Source organism: Oryctolagus cuniculus, chromosome 6 (assembly GCF_964237555.1).
Source record: "Oryctolagus cuniculus chromosome 6, mOryCun1.1, whole genome shotgun sequence".
Lineage (NCBI taxonomy): Eukaryota > Metazoa > Chordata > Mammalia > Lagomorpha > Leporidae > Oryctolagus > Oryctolagus cuniculus.
The window spans coordinates 121,854,368-121,871,708 of record NC_091437.1 but is presented as its reverse complement, the minus strand read 5'-3'; the positions used below and the strand labels follow the sequence as shown (position 1 = coordinate 121,871,708).

General features: G+C 46.0%; 1 protein-coding gene across 2 annotated transcripts in view; it reads right to left on the bottom strand.

Annotated features, from left to right (window-relative positions):
- Positions 1–17,341, bottom strand: part of PTDSS1 (phosphatidylserine synthase 1) — a 74,294-nt gene that overhangs the window by 20,312 nt on the left and 36,641 nt on the right. For both annotated transcript variants that reach the window (XM_070075330.1, XM_070075329.1), the window contains exons 5-8: positions 11,177–11,335; positions 7,159–7,310; positions 4,709–4,850; positions 2,361–2,473 (exon numbers count right to left, since the gene is read on the bottom strand). In XM_070075330.1, coding sequence (XP_069931431.1) covers positions 2,361–2,473; positions 4,709–4,850; positions 7,159–7,310; positions 11,177–11,335 — 566 coding nt within the window. The remainder of the gene's footprint in view (positions 1–2,360; positions 2,474–4,708; positions 4,851–7,158; positions 7,311–11,176; positions 11,336–17,341) is intronic.

The window sequence follows — 17,341 nt, the reverse complement described above, 5'->3', positions numbered from 1 at the left end:
AAACAGGCAGGAAATACATATGTTTTCAGCTTTCAGAAACTGGAACGGGCTCTCGGCTGCATCTCAGTGTCGCTGAAGGCCAGTGACTAGATGTGATAGAGACGGCTGGAAACAGGGCGCAAAGGCTGATGGCAGCACTGTCTGCAGGAACCAAACCTGAGCCACAGAGACCACTGACATTTTTCCAGTTGTCACAGCAAAAAGTACAAAGGACAGATAAAATTCATTTCAATAATGCCTATATTTCTTGAACCAAGGTTTATATCAGTACAGTAGCATGCCGTAATGAGGTATGTTGTGTGGAATGTGCACTAACTCTGAAATCTGGGGTGTGTGGTTTACACATTCAGCACATTTCACTGCGAAGAGGCCACATCTGCAGTGCTCCACAGTCATGTGGTGAGGACAATGTGGCTCAGAGTCTCATGAGCACCCCAAAGCTCCATCCAGCCCTGCAGAGGCAGCACCCGGCCCAGCTCTTGGTGTGCAGCCCCAGGCTCCTTTGAGGATTTGATAAAGGCACAGACAACACACACGTGTTGCACTGAAGCTCATCTACAACCACTCCCTCCTTATCCAGAACCCCAGTCAAGAATCCTAGCTCAATACAAGGCAGGTTTTCCCCTGGCTTCATATTTTCATCACCTAATGGTTTTACCAGCTCAGTTCTGTGTACCCTCTCTCTGCATCCATCCCTTTTTCTTGCACGTTGTATTATCAGATGAAACGAACGTTCACTCAAGTATCTTCTAAGAGCAACCAGGTTCATGCAAAAGTCTCATCAAAAAGGAAGCAAATGGAGATGTGGGGCATATGATTTATCCATAAGCCCATAAGCTTTCTCATGGGGGCTGCCCTTTGCTGACGGGGTTGGCTGTATGAAATCTGTGAGACCAGGTCCATCTTGCAATGGACTTGTCAACGCACCTTCCTGCATGAGACTGTCTTAGGTAGAGCAACAGCCCTGCAGGTGGCCAAGTTGCAAACGGAAAACAACTGTGTAGAAATTTACAGGTTGGGGCAAAAACTTTGAGACGCTGTCAAGAGTTCCAAAATGTCAAGATTTTTTTTTTGTCTCTAGTTTTTGTTGAGAAATGTTTGACAAAATTAAAATTTCATGAGACATCAGATGTGACTTGCTATTTTGTTTCATACGAAGAGATTTCTTTTCTGTCTTATTCACTTTGTTGATTGTATCTAGTTTTACAAAAGAGCTGCTGCTAATCTCCCCTGAGAATAACTGTGAGGGCTCAAATTAAGGGACATTTTAAATGAGGAAGGGGCCCACCAAACCACTGAGGGAAAATGGCATTTAGGGAATGGTGGCTTTAACAGGCCAGTGGCCTATGAAGTTTCAAAGGGCTGCTGTCTCCCCCAACTGCTCCTTTCTCATTGGGCTCATAAGGAAAAAGAGGAGACAAAATTTTTGCTTTAATTCTACAGGACTTGCACGTGTCTTACTCGGTTTGCTCATTCCGGATCTGGGAAAACATGCATACGTATATATGTGTGTGTATAATTATTTTGTGCGTGTGACAATGAATATTTACAACAAGAGGAGCTGCCTGGGGGTCTGTTTGACCAAGGTGCATATCTAGTCTCCTTGGCAAGGGAGGCCCTTGACCTGTGTGCTTTGCAAGCACATGAGAAATGATGGACTAAGTACTCCTGCAGTTTCTGTAAAGTTAACTCTCTTAACTGCTCGGTTTACATGTGTATCTTTGGCAGCTCTCTGGTGTTGCTACTGCTCAATGCTGCAACTCCACGTCAGTGAGGAAACCCAAGTGCCATTGCTAAATGGGGAAAATGAAATAAATGAAAACAGTTTGCTTTGAAACAACATCTCACAGAATCCCTGCAGCCCAAGGGCCTTTACACCCACTGTAAGGACACTTTTAAGAGGAAATCAGCTTCTTTGGGTTTGGAAAAAATCAGTAAAATACCATATTTAAAAATAACATCACTTATGACTTGAATTCTACCATAAAACTTTTGTGCTTTCCAATGATCTCACTTTAAAAAAAAAAAAAACTCAGTGTCCAACTCCTTTTCTTTTTTTAAATAGGATGTGAGCAGGGGAAAAGATCAGCGGTGAAAAATTAATTAAGTGGTCAGAAAAAAGTGAGTAGCACTATTGGTGTGCTGTGGATGATTCATTTTCTTCTTTTAAAGCCCCAATAATGTTCTGAGGTCTAAGCACAAAGCATTTCCTTCATACTTAGAACGTTCAGGAGGCACGATTCTATAGAATGCGATTTTCATGGACAATCTGCCAGTGGCTGTGACTTCCCTTCTGCCAAGCAGGGGGAGATAGAGCAAGTTAATATCCTCAGATGACAGTCAGGTGGGTATAGAATTACCTCACTGTGGGAGCCGTGATGCAGCCAATAAAGAGAATCCTACACCAACTTAATGGGTGGCTGGCTTGGAAGACAAAGATATGTTTCAGGAAGAAGGTATTCAACTCAGTCAGCTGGAAAAGAAGGAGAAATTAGTCAACCTGGTACTTCATGCTAAGCCATAATCATGTTCCTTAAATAGACATTCTCAAACTAAAAGTAACTGGTATGTTCCAAGCATTTTTGGAAAATATATGGTGCTTTCCAAGGCTACCTATTCAAATGAATAACAGCTGGTACAGCATGAGAACAAACCAACTGGTAGTGCAGGGGTGGTGGGAGGGGTCCCCAAGGATTCCAGGCACCAAATCTTTTGCCATGTTTACTGGTTTGCATGAGTGTCACTTGGCTTGTGTGTGATCCCTGGAACACTGGGAGACAAATGAAGTCATACAAACAAGTGGGTGCCATGTGACACCCAAGTAGCCTTACAGAAATCAGGGCAGGTCTAAAGAAGTCTGGCCATGGATAAAGTAAACTCATCAACACCACAATGAAGCTGAAGATACACCTCAGAAAACGACGGTGTATTTCTGTAGCACACGCCTGGGACAGGGCAGATCCTCCACTAAAGACAGCACTAAAGAGCGAGTATGGAAGCTTGGTCCAAGTTTTTCCTAGGGGCAGTGGTAGTCCTCCCTGAAGTTAGAGTCCCGGTGCAGTTCATCACGAGTAGCCCTTAGCAGCACAAACAGCTCTGCCCAGAGCCCAGCTCCAGCTCACAAACAAGGGGGTGAGACCATGGGAAGGTCACTGTGCTTGAGATTTTGAGAGCACATTACATAGACTGGCAGGTCCATTTCCATGATATAAAATGTGTATCATTTTCCCACAGTGTTGACTTCAAGGATAAGAAATTAAAAATAGTCCACCTATTAACACCACAGAGGGAGAGCTGATCCTGGCCCAGTGCTCAGAGCCATAGGAAAGGCGTGCTCCACAGAAGGCTAGGAGGTTCCTCCATGGGAACACAATGGCATCTCTCCTTGGTAAAGCCAATCATTTGCCTTTCTAATAAAAGAACACTTAAACCTTCCTTGAGGTTTGCCCTGATAAGGCAAAACTTAATCCTGATCCACTCACAGGCCCATTCTTATAAACACAGGTGTCCCTTGTTATCCGTGGAAACTGGTTCCAGAACACCCCACAGATACCAAGATCCATGGACATTCAAGTCCTTCCTGTAAAATGTGCAGTATTTGCATATAACCTATGCACATCCACTTATATACTTGAAATCATCTCTAGATTATTTATAGTACCGAATACAACATAAATACAATGTGGATAGTTGTAGTACCGCATTATCTAGGGAATGGTGATGAGAGAAAAAAAGCCAATCCATTTTAAGTACAGGTGCAACTTTTTAAAAAGTATTTTCAATATGCTGTTGGTTGAATCCACAGATGTGGAGCTGGCAGATACAAAGGGCCGACTGTGCTAACTTCCCCAAACCACAGTGATTACAGAACTATTCACACACCCTTCTGTACTGAGGTGGGCATTATATTCTCCATGTATGGCCAGGGAAGACTGACTGTCTTCAAAGTGACATCTGCTGATCTTTTCCTTATGTTGGGAGTAGTTTGGCACTTTTGTGTCCAAAATATAATTTCTGATGACTCTGAAAGAGCCTTCAGATACAAGCTGATTTCCCTTAGTGAGTCGGCCAAAGTTGTGAAACCACCAGGGACAGGAGACTCAAACCAAAAAGGCTGTGTCTAGAAAACAGAGATGGTGGACCATCCTTTGCCAAGACCCTTGGCTGTCTCCACTACTTCCACCACAGAATGTGCTACACGTGAACCACGGCTGTTATCTGCCAGGACAAAACTCTGTAGGACCCAACAGCTCCACAGGGCTCCAGGTCTCCCTGGCAGCAGAGAGCTGGGTTAGTGCTCTAGAAATCACCCAAAATGGTTACAGCTGGAGCACAAGTGGAACCAACACGCACTGACTCAGGAATGAAGGAAAAGCCTTCTCATTCATTCCTTTGGTCTTGAAAAATGACCGTTCTAAAGAGCAATGCAAAGCTTAATTCATGGGGTGATGGATGCTACCACGGCCACTTTCAGGGAATTTAATCTGCTTCTACTTTGTAACTCAGAGATCCATATTTTAGCATTTCTTCATGGATGTAGCAAGACCTTAGGTAAAATAACATCACTTTGATTCCACAGGCCAGCTGCAGAAGATTACAGGGAGCCAAGCATCTCGTTGGTGAGCAGCAACTAACATTAACTCTGAGTGCCTGGAAGGCTATTATTCTTTGTCCCCCCACCCCAGCCCTGGGCTTCTAAAAAGAATACCTGCCAGATGATCATGAATAGGTATATTCCGGCCACTCTCTGGAAAGAAGACTTGGGATCAAACCATCTAACATAGGTCCAGCTGGCGGGCGTGAACTGCAGCACGGCTCGTTTGATCTTGCCGGTGGTGGTGTGGATGTCCCTGCCGTGAAAAATCCAGAGACATAAGGGGCAACAAAACAGGGGGAAAACTGCATTTCTGATTGTTTAACACCTGCACTGAACAAGAAGTTTCCTTTGGATCCGAATAATCTCAAGCACAGGTCTCTGTTCACAGGTGAGAGTGAGAGGCACAGACTCAACAGGGAATTTCAACCGCAGCACTGCTGTCATCATGGTCAGGGTGCTGCTGAGCTGGGAGAGGTGAACTGGTGACAAGAGCAGGAGGCTTCACAGACAACAGCCTGGCACCAGCCCAGGAGAACGTGGCCGCCACTAGGGGTGCGATCCCCACCCACTGCTCGCCCCCCGACGCCAGGTGTTTGGGTAAAACAGCACATGCCCCATGCTGCTGGGGTCGCCCACATTATATCTTTACCTTTTTTTCTTTTCCAAAGAAGTGGGCAGTGTGAGCTGACGAGCAGTGGTATTTAGCCTTTCTTAGTTTTAATCCTCTAAATCACTCAAAAAAGTTTCCCATGCCTGTGAGGGAAACCAGCGGTCCCACACTTAGGTCAGAGAGGACACCAGGCAGATGCAGGCTGCCCTCCCCAGCCTCAGAGCTGGCTGTGGACTCCAGCACTCTCGGACCAGTACAGGAGGGCCGAAGTTCAAAATAAACGATACTAACTTAATAACTGATGAAGAGTCTTTAATTCAACAAATATTAAGGACCTCATGTCTCAGCCACTGTGTAATTGTAGGCCTTGTGTTCTGGTGGGGGAGGGGCAAAGACAAGGGCAGGAAAGCAGGTCAGTTCCTCCGGCCACCTGTCCATCAGCAAGGGTGTCCTGTCTATTTTGGCACAATGGCAACAAAAATAGAGGCTACCCAAAAATAAACAGTAACTATGAAGGCCTATATTTTTTTTAAATGACAGAAGTACAAGGAAAGACCTAGAGGAAGATGGGAATAAATGGAGATATAGTATGATCCAGAATCAGAAGATTTAACATTGCAAAGAGATAAGGCCGGCACTCGGCTCAGCAGTTCAGATGCTGGTGAGCCACACTGGGGTGCCTGGGTTTGATTTCCAGCTCCAACTTCCTGCCAGTGTAGACTCTGGGAGGCGGAGGTGATGGCTCAAAGTAATTGGATTGCTGTTACCCATGTGGTAGACCTGGACTGAGATACCTAAGCTCAGGTTTAGTAATTTTCTAGCAGCAGATAAATTGTACCAGGCTCTCTGATTCCTTAAACATTGCCAAAAAGTCTCCCTATTTTCACATATTTATGCTTCAAATTCAACGTCAGAATCATTCAAGATATCAGGGAATGGACACACATACATTATAGGAGAGAGCACAAACTGGTATACTCAATTTCTAGGAATTTATTTACCAAAAAAAAAAATTGTATACAAAATATATATTTAAGAATGTTCACTCTAATCTTTATAAAAATGAACACTTTGAAACAACTAAATGAAAAAAGGAATTGTTAAATAATTTATGATTTATCTGCATGTTAGGATATACAAATATTCTTTAAAAAATGTTTCAGAAGAATACTTTGATATATTAGTTCAAGTTTAAATGCAATAAAAAGAACTGCTTCTTTCACCATCTCTAGCATTGCTCATTTGCTCTAATAATGGCATGCTTCTACCCACAAATGGGGAAGCAACCGAACTAAACAGAGTTCAGCCATGACGGTGGGCAGTGTGCACAGCCCTCCTGGGCAGCACACAGAGGCTGTGCAAGTGAAACCAGAGAGCCAGAGACAGCATCTGGGACAGGCAACAGGTGACTGAGTCAGCGAAGAAAAGGATGAGCAGCCTGGCCAGGGAGCACAGGTCCAAGCCCTGGGAAACAGAGAAAGGAGTGTGTGCGTGGACACGGAACATCAGGGTCCTGGGTGGGCAGGGAGGAGGGGACCTTGCCTACAGGACACCTTGTCTGTAGACCATGAGAGGCCACCACAGGGCATGACAGGGTGAATCTGATGCTCTTGAAGAGACCACTCAAGCAATGGTGTGAGAGGGGCTGGAGGGGATGACTGGGGACAGGGGATGAATTAACCCAGGGATGGGAGTCTGAATGCAGGTAAACAGGTGGGGGTGGCTTTGAGAAATAATTTCAATCAAGAGGGTCTGAGGACCCTCTGAATACAGGGGATGAGAAAGGAAACTGTAAATGGTTTAGCGTTTTCTGGATGGATGCTTGAAATCAGGTTGAGAATCACTTGTGACTCTTCATGACTAATGTGGAACTGGTGCCTCTCCAGGAGGTAACCTACACTCTACAGCAATCTACAGCGCTGTGGCTGGGTCCACAGGGAGGACAACTCACTTGAAGCTGGCCCAGTGGTACGTCCGCATCTCTAGGAACCGGCAGACGACCATGCCCAGCCAGATGCCGCCGCCGTTACACAGCAGGATGTCCAGGATGACCTGATCCCACCAGCACTCCGCAAAGTTGGGCAGGAGATGCATGAAGAAGAGCTGAGGAAAACAAGAGACCAAAACTGGGTGCCCCGCAGGGAGGCACAGTTCCTGTCATAACACAAGTGCATTGGCTGCTGACATTGTTTCCCAAATGTATTAAAAAAACAACAGTAACAGGCTCTGTAATCTGGTCATTTTTGAAAATTTTTTACTTATTTGAGAGGCAGAGATCGGGAGAGCAAGCTGCCATCCACTTCCCAAACGGCCACAACTGGGAGCCAAAGCTGTGAGCTGGAAGGCAATTCAGGTCTCCCATGTGGGTGGCAAAAATGCAACTACTTGAGCTATCATTTGTGCATCCAAGGGTCTGCTTCAGCAGGAAACTGGAGTTAGGACCTGGAGTGAGGTACAGAACCCAGGAACTCTGACATAAGACATGGGCATCTTAAAGAGCATCCTAACCACTAGGCTAAACGCCCACCTTTTGTTCCTATTTTTTTACATCCTAAGACGGTTTTGCAAAGAATACTAATTCAAACAGCTACTCTATTTTTTGACACAGGACTTTAGAGAAATGGTAGCCCTTCTTTAAAAAACAGCAATGAATGACCTTGGCTAATGACTCTATGACAAGAACGCAGGAGAGGACCTGAGACAAGTTTTCATAACTGACAACAAAGCATTGGCCAAATCCTGAAAATGAACTGCCTGAGGAGTCAAATTGTGCATTTAAGAAATATTAAATGATACTTGGGTCGAACAATGAGGAAATCATAAAATGCTGAAAGGGTAGCTCTGGGTCACAGGATGTAGGCAACTGATAGCTTAATAAGAAGTCTCACACTAACTGATTCACAGCAATGCCATCTTTTATATTAGGTGTCCCTGGTGTGCATGAAAATGAAGGGTGTTGATCTCAAGGGGAGGGGTCATCTTTATCCAGATTCCCAGAGGCACAAAATAGGCTAAATGCAAATGTTCCAAAGGTGACCTAAGTGGGGCACGATGGGGTTGAGGACAAAGCAGATTCCTTCCAACAGAAGGCAACTGGAGAAGGGTCTGGAAGCTGGGCACACTGGAGTGGGAACATTAGGCCAGGAAGGACTGAATTCAAGAGAGAGATCTGATGAGGAAAGGGGGATGGGGAAGACGTAAGGTAGAAGGGGAGTCTCCCTGGGAGATCATTCTGTCCTATACAGAGGGTGCACCACCATGTCTGGAGCAGCATGCCCTGCTGTGTGAAGGCCAAACTGAGAAACTGAAACTGCAAGGGCAACACCGTGCATTCTCTGGAAACAGACAACCTTGCAGTGACAAACCCCTGAAGACAGATGAAAAACACCACAGGGTTAAAACGATACCCAAGGAAGCGCTTTGTAAGCTACAAACTAATACACAAACATGAGGAATTTGTGCGATGGGCCTGCTGCCAAGAAGCTACAAGGGCAGCCACTGTGGCTGCTGGCTTCTGGCTGCTCTCTCCCAGGACAGGTGTGGCGCAGCCCTGGACACATCCTCAAACTCCAAGTCACGAGGTGGAGTCTCTACTCTTGCTCTTGGATGGGAAGAGGGACGTGGCAGCAGGAGACAAGGATGTCTGCAGAAACAAAGCTATGCACGAGGGTGCAGAGTGCATCCTGCAGCCCCAGGAGCCTTCTGGAAGGGTTGCAGGTTCTAGGTTCTAGTGAGATGGGTCCCGGCAGGTGGAGTCTGGGAGCCAGGGGCCATGTGTGTCCATTCGCTGTAGATCTGCAGAGCATCTGCCATGTGGAAAGTAGAGTCCTTGGGTTTGGGACTGTGGAGACATGGCCCTGCCCCCTCGAGGGTTAGTGGATGACAGAAAAGAGATATTTATCAAGTATCTACTAGCCGACATGCATCTCAAAGGAGACAGCACAGGCGCTCCTTTCCAGGTGCCTAAGCATGCAGCATTCCACAGGAGAGTAAGGCAGACTTCCTGGGATAGAGCCCTGAAGAAGAGGGAAGAGCTGGGAGGAGGGCTCCTGGTGGGAAGAACATGAGGTCTTTGAAAAGAAAAGATGGCTGGGGCAGAGGGGGCCAAGGCAGGCAGAGGCTGCAGTGCTGGGATCGGTTCACTTCAGGGCTGGCTCTGTCTGAAGAGTACTGGACAAGTACAGAAGAGCTCTTAGGAGGAGGAGGACTTGATCTGGTGCAGGTCTAAGTCTCTGGCAATAGACAGTGTGAAGGGAGACCAGCACTTCGGATGAGAGAAGGCAGTGGGAGAGACACAGTGGGAGCAGAGGTGTGAAACCACTGCAATGGACAGCCAGGGTGCATATACTTTAGCAGACTCTCCAGGACCTGGGGAGCACAGGACACTGGAGCAGGAGAGAAGGGACAGCACAAAGCCCAGTCTGCAGGGCGAGACAGGAGGAAGCGAGGCCAGGTGCCTTGCACAAGGTCATGCAGCGGAATTCCCAGCATGAACGTGGCATGGGCTTCACATCTGGAATCCAATGCTAGTTCATCCAAGGGAGCAAGGCTCTGAGCTCTGATTCCCTCATCAGAACAACGGGAATGTACTGCCTGGTCTTTCCTGGCTTGTGATGAAGATTTAAGATGACATAAATAAAGTGTTTGGTCCCAGTGCGGATGGATGGAATTTTGCACCTTCAAAACTCATAGGTTGAAGTCCTAGCCTCCAATACCTCAGAATGGGAACTTATTTGGAAACAGAATCATTGCAGATGTAATTAGTTAAGATGCTGTCAGAGTAGAGCAAGTCCCTGATCCAATGTGAATGGTGTCCTACTGTGAAGACTCAGACATGTACACAGGGAGAGCGCTGTGTGAACAGGAAGCCAAGGAATGAGAAAGAATGCCAGCAAACTAGGAGGTCAGAGAGAGGCCTGGGACAGAGCCTCAAACAGTCCTTAGAGGAAACCAAAGCTGCTGCCACCAGGACCTCAGACGTCTAGCCTCCACGTTAACAGATGCTTTCCTCAACTGGCATACTTCTCCAGGATACAGGACACTGATCGGCATCAAGAAATAGACTGGCAGGGCGGGTGTTTGGGGGCAGTGGGTTAAGCCACGTACATCCCAGATCAGAGTGCTGACTCGAGTCCTGGCTACTCCATGCTATGGATCCAGCTTCCTAACGTGCTAGGGAACAGAGATGATGGTCCCAGTACTTCGGTTCCTGCTGCGCATGGGAGACCAGGATGGATGAACTTCCTGGCTCCTGGCTTCAGCCTTGACCAGCCCTGGCTGTAGAGGGCATTTAAGGAGCAAACCAGCAGATGGAAGATCTCTCTCTCTCTCTTACAATCTCCCACACCTCTCTATCACTCTGCCTCTCAAAAAAATAAATAAATTTTTGGAAAAAAATAAAAAGAAAAGAGAACAAAAGAAGAGAAAGAAATAAAAAGAAATATATTGGCACATGGCCAAATTTTGTACCCTGGAAACAAGTATGAATAATATAATGCTTGAATAATAATGCATTAGTTCTCAAAAGTCCATCTTGCTAATCCTTTTCAAAAGCACATTTCTTTCATTAATTACCTGAGCCCCACTTCTGATCTCTGTTTGTGGAGCTGTATTAGGAACCAGTTTTCAGCTACAAAATACCCTGGGCACCCTTGTAATTCCTCAACACCCAATTCTACTTCTCTCAGATTGGAAACTAGGGAGCAAATGAAGATTCCCTCTCCACCATCTTTTGTCTCACCTGTGATTCTAACTTTGCTCTTTAGCTTTGTTTCATTTGTTTCTCTTCCAGACTTGTGGGACAGAAGCACACTTTATCACATGAACACAGAGGCTATGCTTTTGTTTCTTAAAGGGAAGAGATTACAGCATTCGCCAGTGCCTCAGCGCTGGAGAAGGGATTGCCTGTTCCCGCTTACGAACTGTGTGCCTGTATCGTCCAGGGAGCCCCTCCCCACCGTGCTGCTTACTTCGGTCAGTTCCCAGGTGATGCTGATTGTCCAGCACAGGCCGTAACTGCGGATCAGCAGGGCCTTCATGGCCCAGCCCCAGAAGTGCCCAAATGCAAATATATCGAAGTGGCTGACGATGCGCTCCCAGGTGATCACGTGGCAGTTCACGGCGTACTCCTGTTTAACAGAAACGTAAGCCATCAGCGACACTCTCAAAGGCAACTCTATTCCTTCTGACCGTGAATGAAAGCATGGGTAGGGCCTTGACAAGCGCTATATGTCCTACTCAACTAAAAAAAATTGTAATGGATCTTGAGGTAAATGAAGCAGTATTAGAATTTACAAATCAGAACTGCTTTCTTGTGAATTCCAAACGCTGAGTTAATATGAAAAGCAAAATAATTTTACAAAGGCTCAACACATCTTGAGAAGTGGCATCACACAGACCACGCTGTCCGATCACAGAGCAACTAAGAACCAGGGATAGAAACAAGAACAAGAGGTTAAAACACAGTTCTAAATGCCATAGGTTAAAGAACTCATTATACAAAACATTTTAAGAACCGAGTGATGACAATAAAAGTACTACATATCAAAACTGATAGGATGGAAGTTAAGCAGGTCTTAGAGGTAAATGTACAGCTCTGTACAGCCTTAAATGTTTACACTAGAAAAGAATGAAAGTTGAATCCTTCAACTTCGCAAACTGGGAAAAAACAGAGTACCTCCTCTTCCAAAAATACAAGAGTACTTCAAAGTGTTTGTGAAAAATTTGAATTAAAAATTTATTTTGGTGCAAAAAGTTTGGAATTCCATGTATAATATTTTCATAGTATGCATTTATCATTCACTATTGAAGATTCCTATACATGAATTTCAAAATTTCTGCACCAAAATAAACTTATCTTTTAACTCCATTTTCCATAAACTTTCCGAAGTATCCTTGTAGATCATAATTTACAAATACTACATAATTTAAATATTAATATTATAAGGCTTTTAAGAATCTTGGTTCCAATTCTAATTTTTTCAAATATGATACATAGGAGCTGGAGCTGTGGCATAGCAGGTAAAGTTGCCACCTGCAGTGCCGGCATCCCATATGGGTGCTGGTACGAGTCCTGGCAGTTCCGACTCTGATCCAGTTCTCTGCTAATGTGCCTGGGAAAACAGAGGCAGATGGCCCAAGTGCTTGGGCCCCTGCACCCACATGGGAGACCTGGAAGAAGCTCCTGGCTCTCATCTTTGGCCTGGCTTAGCCCTGGCCATTGCAGCTGTTTGGGAAGTGAATCAGTAGATGGAAGAGATCTCTCTCTCTGTCTCTCTCTCTTTGCCTCACTGTAACTCTGCCTTTCAAATGTGTGGGTGGGAGGGACGGTATGGGGGGGAAGCCATTGTAATCCATAAGTCGTACTTTGGAAATTTATATGCATTAAATAAAAGTTTAAAAAAAAAAAATTATCAACTCCCAACTTGACTCTCACTGGGATTAAACATGACAATAGGTCTGCTCTGATTTCATCATCATTTAAAAAAAAATCATCTATTATTTTTCACTTTATGTTTCTGTGTGGGAGCAAACTGTTGAAATCCATACTTGATGTATACTAAGCTGATCTTCTGTATATTAAGATAATAAAAAATGAATCTTGATGTGAATGGAAGGGGAGAGGGAGTGGGAAAGGGGAGGGTTGTGGGTGGGAGGGACGGTATGGGGGGGAAGCCATTGTAATCCATAAGTCGTACTTTGGAAATTTATATGCATTAAATAAAAGTTTAAAAAAAATGTGTAATAAATATTTTAAAAATACACATTATATATGGAGAATTTATAAATTTTACATTTAAGTATAGAACAGTTATCATAACTATATGATGATATAACATTATTCAGGAACCTCTACATTTCATATCCTTTCTTGCCAAAAGTAATCACACAGAAAAGTAATAAGATTTGGAAAATATCCATCAGCCGGCTGGAAATACCCCATTAACTGTAATCTTTTCAGATTCTAGAAATGACGCTGGTAGCAAAAGAGAGACCCAGTGCTTCCCCGTTTCTCCTGAAACTCAACGCGACAGATTGCTTTCCCAGATAAAAATATACTTCAGCTTTCAAAGCTGCAAGGACATTTTCTAAGAGATCTACTTTTTGAGCAGCAGTGTGATGCAATATGATGACACGTAAGTGGGAAATCTGGAGAATAGAGGATAAAATTCAATAGGGCTAAGTCCGGATAAGGCTTAAAAAATCAAGCTGCCCTGCCCTGGGGTGAAAATCCTCCCCACCAACTCTGCAACCTGTTTTCCTGCGCAGAGAAGCCCAGGCTGGCAGGGGGAGGCAGCCGCGGGCTGGGGCAGACTACCCATGAGCATCCACACAGTGGCAGTCCCAGCAGCCCTGAATTCCTCAGCCAGCCTGCCCTCTTACTTACTCTGGGGCACACCGCATAGGGGGAGAACAGGAAGGGCTGAGGCCTGTTTCCAGACAGCTACCCTTAACATAAGCATTGTGGCTTTGGAGGCCTTTGAACCCTGTGAGACTACTTCTAGGCTTTGATATTGGGGTGGGGCGGGACGGGGCGGGGCGGGGGGAGCTCAGAGTTCAGGGAATCACCTTACCTTTAAATTCCATTTTTCATGAACTTTTTGAAGCTTCTCATATGATTCAAGAATCATAAAGAGCCAAAGGCATGTCTCAGCATTATGATTATGAGTGAGCAGACCTGCCAAACAGCACTTTTTTTTAAAAGATTTATTTATTTATTTGAGAGGCAGAATTACAGACAGTGAGAGGGAGGGAGGGAGGGAGAGGGAGGGGGGGAGGGAGGGAGAGGGAGGGGGGGAGGGAGGGAGGGGGGGAGGGAGAGAGATCTTCCATCTGCCGGTTCACTCCCCAAAACAGCTGCAATGGCCAGAGCTTGGCCACTCCAAAGCCGGGAACCAGAAGCTTCTTCCAGGTCTCCCATGTGGGTGCAGGGGCCCAAGCACTTGGGTCATCTTCTGCTGCATTCCCAGACCATTAGCAGAGAGCCTGATCAGAAGAGGAACAGCTGGGACACGAACCGACGGCCACATGGGATGTCGACACTGCAGGTGGAGGCTTAACCTACTACGCCACAGTGCCAGCCCCCAAGCATCACCTTTGAAAAATGTTAAGATCTGGGTCTTGAAACTGCAGATGGACACTGACCTGGAACCAACCACTGGGGATTGGTTCTAGCACCCCCACAGGAATCAAAGCCCCTAGATGCTCACATAACATGGTACAGAACCTACATACAACCTGTGCACTCTGAATCAGCTCTAGGCTTCTGATAGTACCCAGAACAGCGCAAATGCCATGGAAACAGCTGTTATACTATATTGTTTGGGGAAGAATGACAAGGAAAAAAGTCCGTATGGTTCTACACAGCTGTGTTTCCCCAAGGGGATATTTTCAATCTGCAGTTGGCTGAACCCCCAGATGTGGGCCCCAAGGATGAGGGCTGACTATAATGCAGCTGGTGATACGCAGGCAGGTGCAAGCCCAGGAATCAGTAGGCGTCACCTAGAGCCAGAGCCAGTAACAGGGCCGAGGGACCACCTTCCCTGGGCTGTCCATGGGGGCTCCACTACTCCCTCACTGGCCTGAGAAGTAACCACGTATGAAGTCCTATTTGTTTTACTTCCCCACTTTTTCCTTTCTCCACCTCACTGTCATTATTATTTCATATTTAGACATCTTCAATGGCTTTCTGAACTGTGAAATGGGTCAGGTATGCAAAAAGGTATAGATCGTGCTAAAAAGCACCCAGGTCGCCATCTCCAGCTTAAGACTACGGGGATTTCTACCTGATCTCCTTGCAGCCACTTTGCTTTTCGGAATCTATTCTCTACAAACAAAGCAACCTTCAAAATCATGTCAGATCATTACATGCACATGTGCATACTTGCACACGTGGGCATGTATGCATGTGGGCACATGTGTAGTATACATGTGTGCACGTGTAATTTGGGGAAGGGGGTGTGTTGCGTTACATCCCAGTGCAGAAGGATCTCTAGGATCACATACCCTGGGCCTCTGACACTACTCTCTCTTGTCTTTGCAAGGTGGTGATTTTGGAACCTCTTTTGAATCCTCTTCAGAAATTATTTGCCTCCAGACAGCATGGGGTTTCATTCGCCCCCTCAACCATGCAGAAGCATTCATGTGTCAGGCCTTATCTTGTGCAAGAAGTTTGAGGTTATCCGATGGGCAGCGGAGGACAAGTCCGCCTACCTGGTTTACTAAAGCCAGCTGCTCCACCGAGCTTTGACGGGAAAACACTGCTAAGTCTTTCATGTTTGCAAACTCAGACTAGAGGTCGGGGTATTACTGATTTACCCCCTTAAATGTCCACACAGACCATGCAACTCCTCTGCTTATTCTAGATTTCCATGGCCTTTCACTATGCTTAGAATAACTTCAAAGTCACTCCAGTCGGCCTGGCCCTGCCAGCCTCCCGAGCCTCAGGGCCAGCTCTGCCTCCTGCACACCTTAGCTCCTGACTGATGCCGGCTCCCCACCACCAGGCTGCTCCTTGTACCTGACTGGTGGTCTCCACCCCCAGCCTCACTTGCCCTGGCTAACCGCCTCTCACTTTTCCATTGTCAGCTTAACCACCTGCTCTGGGTGGCGCCTTCCTTGACTTTCCAGACTAGATCAGATCTCTGATAAGTTCTGACATCACCCACTCCTCTCCCCTACAGCAATGCAACCACATGGAATGATCACACTTTCTGGATTCCATGACATGCCTTGTTCTCACTGTATTATTTTGAGAATTAGGATGAATATTTAAACATATTATAATATATGGCATTTTAAATGGAAGATTTTCTTTTTCTTTCCTTTCCCCAAGGATACGCCTATAATTAACTGATGGTGCATCTTAAAACTGTTGTTCATCTCCTAAACCATGATCAATTTTTTTTTATTTATTCATTTGCCATGCAGAGAGAGGGAGGGAAGAACACCTACCCTACGGTTCAATCCCCAAATGCCTACAACAGCCAGGGCTGAGCTGGGGCCAGGGCCAGAAATGGGGGCTGAGAACTCAGTCTAGTTATCCTGTGGCAGGATCTCCATCACATCACCGCCCGGGGATCTGCTTCTGCAGGAAGCTGCAGCCAGGACTCAAACCAGGCACTCCAGTGTGGGATGTGGGCAGCCCAACCACCAGGCTAAACATCTGCTCCCACAATCAATCTTAAGGTTATGATAAGAGATCAGGAGTGAGTGTTGTGGTGTAGCATGTTAAGACACCCCTTGGGGCCAGCACTGCAGCTCAACAGGCTAATCCTCCACCTAGCGGCGCTGGCACACCAGGTTCTAGTCCCGGTTGGGGCGCCGGATTCTGTCCCGGTTGCCCTCTTCCAGGCCAGCTCTCTGCTGTGGCCTGGGAAGGCAGTGGAGGATGGCCCAAGTGCTTGGGCCCTGCACCCCATGGGAGACCAGGAGAAGCACCTGGCTCCTGCCTTCAGATTAGCACAGCGCACCAACCGTGGCGGCCATTGGAGGGTGAACCAACGGCAAAAGGAAGACCTTTCTCTCTGTCTCTCTCTCTCACTATCCACTCTTATCCACTCTGCCTGTCTTAAAAAAAAAAAAAAAAAAAAAAAGGACACCCCTTGGAATATCTGCATCTGTATCCCATTACTGGAGTGCTGGTTTGAGTCTTGGCTATTCCACTTCCAATCCAGCTCCCTACTAATGTGCCTGGCAAGCAGATGATGGCTCAAGTACCTGAGTTTCCTGTCACCAACATGGAGACTCTGATGGAGTTCCTGGCTCCTGGCTTTAGCCTGATCCAGCTCAGGCTGTTGTGGTCATTTGAAAGAGTGACCTAGCAGATGGAAGATCTCTTTGTCCTTCTGTACCTCCTGGGCAAACCAAGAGCTACCTGGGAAGCAGTTCTACCACAAAGATTGAACTGGGATCTGGAATCCCATGCAGCTCTACACCAACTTCCACTTTACAGGACATGCAGGCGGAGAGACACACACATTCAATGACAACTACAAACCCAAACTACAAAATCCAGATATGAGAAACCCAAAAGAAAAAAATATATAGTTTCCTCAACAAACTCTAAGAAAAAAGAGAGGTGGGGCAAGGACAACTAATCAGGAGAGATTTAGCAGATCCATTCAATACAAGTG